The 6,729-nt window shown below is 57.5% G+C and overlaps 1 protein-coding gene across 1 annotated transcript; it reads right to left on the bottom strand.

The window, feature by feature from the left end:
- Window positions 1–2,621: 2,621 nt before the first annotated feature.
- On the bottom strand, window positions 2,622–6,009 carry LOC119362737. Its single transcript, XM_037627989.1, has 4 exons — window positions 5,000–6,009; window positions 3,390–3,597; window positions 3,182–3,311; window positions 2,622–3,091 (listed from the first exon to the last, which is right to left on the bottom strand). The coding sequence occupies exons 1-4, from the start codon at window positions 5,791–5,793 to the stop codon at window positions 2,835–2,837; spliced, it is 1,389 nt and encodes a 462-aa protein (XP_037483886.1). The 5' UTR covers window positions 5,794–6,009; the 3' UTR covers window positions 2,622–2,834.
- Window positions 6,010–6,729: the final 720 nt, after the last annotated feature.

Genomic DNA, 6,729 nt, shown 5'->3' with positions numbered 1-6,729 from the left:
GCACCCTGGCGCGGCTTGGATCGCGACGAAGGCTCCCTGACGATGGTTGTGCTCCTCTCCACGGTGGTGCTGCTCCGGCTGGGTGGCGCCACTGCCTCCCTGGTGGCGTCCCCTGCGATGTGGGCGCGAGGCTGCGACAACGGAACCTGCGCTCTCCAGGGCCCCGGCTTGTCGACGTCCTCTGCTGGCACGGCTTTCGGACCTCGTGCTCCGAAGGCTGCGTTCCTCTCCGGCTTCTTCGGTTCACTGGTTCGTGTCGGTGCTGCTCCAGCCTCGGCAGCCCAAGACTTGCGCTTTCCAGTGTCCTTGGCTTGTCGGCTCCCCTACCCACGCAGCTCAGCCCCCGGCGCCCTCATTGGTTGCGTCCCTTCCAGCCTCGTCGGCTTGCCGGCGTCCCGACGGATCCTCCCCGGTGGTCTGGATCTGAGTTCCTTCCAGATCATGGCCTACTTGCGGCGCCACCTTCCTATGTCGGCCCCCATCGCCTCCCCAACCCCGTCCACCTCCTTGCCTCGTCAACTCGTCAGAACCAAAGCATGTGTGTCCGCAGCTCTACTCCATGTGGCGGCAGCTCCAGCCTACATGTTGGTTTCCTCATCTCTTGATTGCAAACCGCATGATGTGGCGTTGCTCAGACTCGATCAGGGCGAAATCCCTGCACGGCTTGCCGAAGCTGGCAGCGGCGACACTCGCGGGTGTCGTTCCCTTCTTGGAGGCGCTGTCATGGCCGCTTTCTGTGCCCCTTCGAGCAGTGGGGGAAACCCCAGGTCCGGCTCATCGGACCGGACAGCGACGACGCCATAACGTCGTTTCCCTTCTCGAAGGCGTTGTCTTATTTGCTTGGCATCCCCGGTGTTGTATCTCGAGTTACGGGAACGATCATTGTCTGTTCGGACTGCATCTCATGGCATGGGCACCCTAGGCGCTATGTACGGCCTCATCGGTGCTTCTCCCACGGTTTCCGTCTTCGGTCCGGCCGGGTCCTGCCGCCCACTAGCCGATCTCTTGGCGTTCTAGGTGGGAGTACATTGATCCTGTCAAGTTTGGAGCTGCGACCGTTCGGATGTAGTGTGTTGTGTTAGTCGTGACGCGGCGTGGGTGTCCTGAGCCTTGTGTCTCCTTGCCTCTTGTGGCCGGAGGCCGAGCTAGGTTGGTTTAGCTGTGTGTGTCTTCTTCTTGGGCCAAGCATCCCTCTTCCCTCTGCTTCGGGTATCATACTCGCACCTTCTTGCGTTCGTGTAGTGTGTTGTACCATCTCTTGTACTTTCTCTATTCTCTTCTAACAATGAAAAGATACGCAAGCTTTGCGTATTCGCGAAAAAAGATTTCTTTTATCACTCACTTTGTCAAATGAATTACTTGAGAACAAGCAATAAGCTAAGCTTGGGACGAGCATACGTCTCAAGGGTAACTCCTATGGTTTAACGTTATCGTTGCTCTCTTTAAGTTACTAGGCAACCAGGGGCGGACCGAGGATTGGGCCAAACCCAGGGCCCCAAGCTGCTACATTGTCGCTACAGTGCGCAATATGATACAGTAAACAAAGTACTCCATCTTGAAGCCACGAAGCCCCCCCCCCCCCACCCACCTGGGTCCCGGATCCGCCACTGGGCAAATGTCGGGTTTTTTGTTGATGTGAAACTGCTTTGTTACGTAAACCACTCCATACACCATATTGGCATTGCTACTAATAATTCTTGCAAGCAAGTACTTGTCTCATGTCTGGTTGAATCAATAACTCAATTACTAAACCTTATAAATATTCTTTGGCTTCCCTTTGTCGAATCAACAAATTTGGGTTGTATTACTTCCCTCGAGGCTGTGAAAGAGCTTGAACCCAAATCATGGGTTGGAGGGGGTCAAACGGAATTGCTTTCAGCTGATTTTTGTGTGGAAAATATGCCTAATACAAAAGGATATATCAGCCCATGGATCCTGGCAGAAATCTTTACTTCCCACAAAAACTTATGAGGAAAACGCACATTGCTTAAAATCATTTTAATATAGAAAGATTCAACAGTGAAAATTGCCATCAGCAGTAACATCCATCTTACAGTGAATTTTCCAGGAGTGATACGATGGTGGAAGCAACAAAACTAATTAGCAAACCACTCGTTACCTTGCAAGTGTTAACCAGTGATTTCCCCCTGATTTCCCCAGATTCTTAGTTAAGTTGCCGGGATCATGTCAGCATCCGGGACCAACGATTGCATCTAATTATCCAGCATCCATCACCTCCATCTCGTGATCTCGTCCGCATGGCAATACAGGTGATCCGCACCCTTCAGGCGCGAGGGCCACATGCCCGCGCGCCCGGCCATGCACGTTCGTGATCCACAGTTGGACAGTTCTCATGGTGGTTGGGATACATCAACCCATGATTATACATACGGTCGGTACCATCGATGATATGCGAAGACTGTAGTACTGAAGCTGAAGCAATTTTCCTGCTCTAGATTCTTCAGGCGGGTGTACATTTCGGTAGACGATCGGTATAGTTTGCCAGCTTTGTGCTGCATCCACTTCTGGTTTGTAAATTGTAACTTAGGCAACAGAGACCGCCCACCCGAAGCCACCCTGAATGTGAAAACAGGGCCAAGGCAGCAGGCAACAGCGGCATGGAAGCCATCCCAAAAATACATTGCTTGCTTCCACCTCCTGGTTACTTATACATCACATTCTTCAGTCCCACTTCAACCACTAGCCATCCCAGCCGTATACACAATTGAATTGAAAGCAACCAACATCACCTCTACCAACAACGCCAAAAACAAGGAGTAAAAAAGAAAAAAGAATGTACTGGAGAAGGACTCCAACAATCACACGGAGTATCATCATTTAGCGGCCCATATCCCTTTTCTGGACCCCTTCTTGCTCATCTTGACCACCCTCTGCTTCCGCCCCCCGGTGGCCTGCTCGTCGGCGTCCCTGGTGTCCGGCACTATCGCGACGTCGACCCTGACGATGTGGTGGTCCGAGGTCCCCTTGGAGGAGACGACCGTGTAGGACCCCGGCACGAACTTGTAGGGGGAGCTGGGCGACGCCAGTATGTAGTCCACCCTCGTGCCGTACTTGCACGTCCCTTGCACATCTGGTGTTTCAGTTCAGTGTAATAAGGTTCAGTACTGAAGTGACACTGGCATCAGACGGAGCATTATGAACGTGGCATTGTCAATCGTACCTTGGCCTTTGGCCACGACCACCACGGCCTCGCACTCTCCGGCGAAATCCTTGGCGTCCACGTACTGCTTCCCCTTGAGGTACTTCATCACCTCCACCTTGGGCGTCGGCTTGCCGATCTCCTCGTAGTACTGCAAAACGCATACCAAAATCTTCAGAATTGCTCATAATGTCCAAGGTTTCCAAACCATTCGGAGAAGATTGAAGACCTTGACGATGTCGGCCCATCTGTCGGCGGAGTAGTCGGTGCCGTCGAGCGCGTTGAGGCCGCCGGCGAGGATGTGGGGGCCGTCGACGGAGCGGAGCATGGCGTCCACCTGCTTCATCCGCCAGCTCTCGTCCAGGTGGTCCAGGTGCGTGCAGTGGAAGTTCACCTCCCCGGCCCGCGGCACCTCGATCGTGGCCCTCAGCACGTTCCTGCATGCGCCATCACACACGTCTTCAATTTTTCACCTCTCCACGACAATCATTCGGCATTCAAATGGTGACAGGGCCTCAATTAAGTTGAGACAGCAACAGAGGCCGGGGAATTTATGCACGTTCGGCTTTCGATCCATTATTATTATAATTAGAGATTTCGTGATCACGATATCACACGGACACAAAACAAAAACAAAAACAGAAACACAGTGCAATTACTCTCGTGGCTCCCTTGCATGGCCGGGAGCGGCTGTCCGTTGATCCGAATTGAAGCCGCCGTTGCCCGGAAAGGGCCTGCCCAGCTACTCCGGACTGTTCGTCGACGGCGACTCCACGCTTACACTCTAACCGTCGGTCTAAGTCTAACCATGGATCGGGGGCGGCCAGTGTTAGCTCAGGGTTTCCGGTTGATCAGTCACGGGGGAAGCTACCAAAAAGAAGAGAAAAAAAGCATGGACCCTCGGAGCCGGCCGTTTGCCCTTGGATTGTGGACGCTGTATGCACAGAGAGAGAAAGAAAGTGTGTGCGTGTGTGGTGCCAAATGCCAAGGGAGCTGTTTCACCTAATCCATGGCTTATTAGTACCAGTGTACTAAACTAATAATCCTAAACAAAGAGGCAGTTTAGCTAAGTTGTGGATCAAGGATGTGTCATACTTACTCCCTAAGCATCTAGCTGCTTGTCGGACGTGGGGTCGGGTTGACTCGCACTAGTGGCAGGTAAAGCCCGGTTCCTGCTACCACTTTTGGCTCACAACACGGGTCAGCCGGGATACTGCCCGGCTAAGCAACAAGAAGCTTCCACCGGCGAAAACAATAATCAAATGAGCACGGAAATGAGAAGAAGCTTTAAGGTTATGTCTGGAGCTCAGGAATGTCCATGGAGATTGTTTACTAGTCCGGGCGTGCGTGCGCGCGGGAGGGCAATAATGCCGGGCGGAACAGCTCGACGGCGCACCGGCCACCGGGCGGGGTCCGGCCGAGGACGCGACGCGGGCAGGCGCGCATGCAATGCACCAACCACCGTACCCGTACGTTCATGCCAAAACGAGCAGCTAGCTGGTACTAGCAGGAGACGCTGCTTGGGGCGAAAAGGACACGGGCTAGGCCACCACGCCGGTCGCACCGACGAGCGAGAGCCACTGTCCGGCAACAGTCGCCGGCCTGGCATGGCCAGCGGCTCACGAGCCCTGGTCGGGCGCAAGGACGAGGCACTAATGTGGCGCACTGGCGACGTTTGACTGCGGGCCGGGCGTGTGATTGTTTACAGTGGAAGAGGATGGAACATTCGTTCGGACCACGACATGACCCGCAGCCCCGAATCCGATGCAGAAGCAGAAAGGAGCGAGCGACGCCCGCCGTGGGCGGCGGAGGGCGACTGACGGACTGACTCTCACTGACCTGAAGTCGGACTGGTCGGCGACGCGGAGCGCCTTCCAGCGCTTGATGGGCCAGCGGGAGAGCACGGCGTTGCCGTACTCGGGCGCCCAGCTCTCGGCGAACACGTACCGCATGCCCAGCGCGCCCGCCAGCTCCGACAGCGGCCGCATCCCGCGCTCCTCCTCGGCGCGCACGTTCTGCAGCCCGATGATGTCCGCCCCCGTCTCCCGCAGCACCTCCTCCACGCTCCGCCGCCGGCTCGCGTCCAGCCCGCCAACGACAACCTGCGTTAGCCGGCTCTGCGGCTTCCGGGCCCTCGGGCTGCCGAGCTTGCCGCTCCGGTCCAGGGAGATCTCGTTGTCCTGCAGGTTGATGGACACGCGCGCCTTGCTCGGCGTCCGCGACAGCAGGCTCGCCTGCGCCTTCAGGATCCCCTTGGGCCGCGGCCGCGCGCCCGTGCCCGTGCCGGCGCCGCTCCGGCGCGCGGCCTCGTGCTCCGCTCCCGCTTCAGGGACTGCGGCCACCGCGGGCGCCATGGAGAACAGGGCAGCGTTGAACGTCGCCACGCGGATGGTCACCGGCTGCCGTCCCTCGCCGGGCGCCGACCCATCAGCACCGCCGCGCGGGGTGCTGGCCTTGCTCCTGCCGTTGCTGCCGAGCCGGCGCACGGTGACGCGCGCCTTGGGCACCGTCGCCGCTCCGGCACCGGCAGCAGCGCCAGCGCCACCATGCCGGCGCCTGCGCGGGCGCGGGTGCAGCGCGCGGAGGCCGGCGAGGACGCGGCGCAGCATGTGCCTCAGAGCGGCCACGAGCATTCGACGCCGCGAGTCGCGATCGACGCGACGGTGCAAGAAAAGCGCGCGCTCCCTCCGCCTACCCGCCTTGGCTTGCGTTTGCGTGCGCGGCCGTTGTCGTGCTGGTGAGCGCGGCCGGGGAGGCAAGCTTTGGCTTGGCGTAATATACTACTCCCTGCTCTACTTACTTACTCCATGGAAGGCTAGCGACACGGGGAGGCGACGGCGACGGCGACGGCTCCGCGTGCTGCTGCTAGCTGCGGATCGCTTCGGCCCGGCCCGGACCGGACACCCGGGGGGTTTTGTACTGGCACTGCTGGCGAGCCAGACGCACGTCAGATGACTGTGGTCGCGGATTATTCGCACGTACTACTGCGTACGTGGACGTGGTCACAAGCGAGATCCGCTGGTCGCTGCAGCGTCGTCGTTTTCCTGTGCCATCTTCTCGACGGTATCTTCTTCCTCTGCCCATCCGCAGTGAAGTGGAGGAGCACACAATCCCGTAGCAGAGTACTAGTACTAATTGCAGAACAAGAAAAAATATACAGAAAAGGTTTTTGATCTGCTAAGATGACCAGCTGAAGCAGAATACGGTCGGGCGGACGGCCCGGTCAATGACTGGTCAAAAAACCGACCCTGGACGTCTCAAATGGACCTCAAACAAACGCATGGTCGGGTCCCACACGAAACACTCTGAAACCATCGGTCCGAAGCTGGTCTGCTTTGTCGCGGCGTGGCACCGCTCCGACAGGCAGCGTAGTGCCCAACCCATCCACATTTCCCCATCCTGTCTGTCGCCGCCGCCACTTCCCACTCGCCATTCGCCACTAGTAGTAGCCATGCCCCCACGCCGCCGGGCAAGGAGCTACCCATATCTAATGTTGGAGCGCCGATTGCAGCTCCTTGAGCATATCCGGTCAAGGCGCGAAACCCAGATCGCCGAGGGGCTACCTCCGG

This window comes from Triticum dicoccoides, chromosome 2B, assembly GCF_002162155.2.
Source record: "Triticum dicoccoides isolate Atlit2015 ecotype Zavitan chromosome 2B, WEW_v2.0, whole genome shotgun sequence".
Classification (NCBI taxonomy): domain Eukaryota; kingdom Viridiplantae; phylum Streptophyta; class Magnoliopsida; order Poales; family Poaceae; genus Triticum; species Triticum dicoccoides.
Note: the sequence above shows the minus strand (reverse complement) of the source record. Positions and strands in the feature narration are given on the sequence as shown.

Excerpts from the sequence above, each read along its gene's own strand:
- LOC119362737 (XM_037627989.1), bottom strand. The coding sequence starts at position 5,793 with ATGCTCGTGGCCGCTCTGAGGCACATGCTGCGCCGCGTCCTCGCCGGC. Across the intron at positions 3,598-4,999 it reads GCCGACCAGTCCGACTTCAG|GAACGTGCTGAGGGCCACGA; the intron begins GTCAGTGAGAGT and ends TGGCGCATGCAG. Across the intron at positions 3,092-3,181 it reads GGTCGTGGCCAAAGGCCAAG|ATGTGCAAGGGACGTGCAAG; the intron begins GTACGATTGACA and ends CTGAAACACCAG.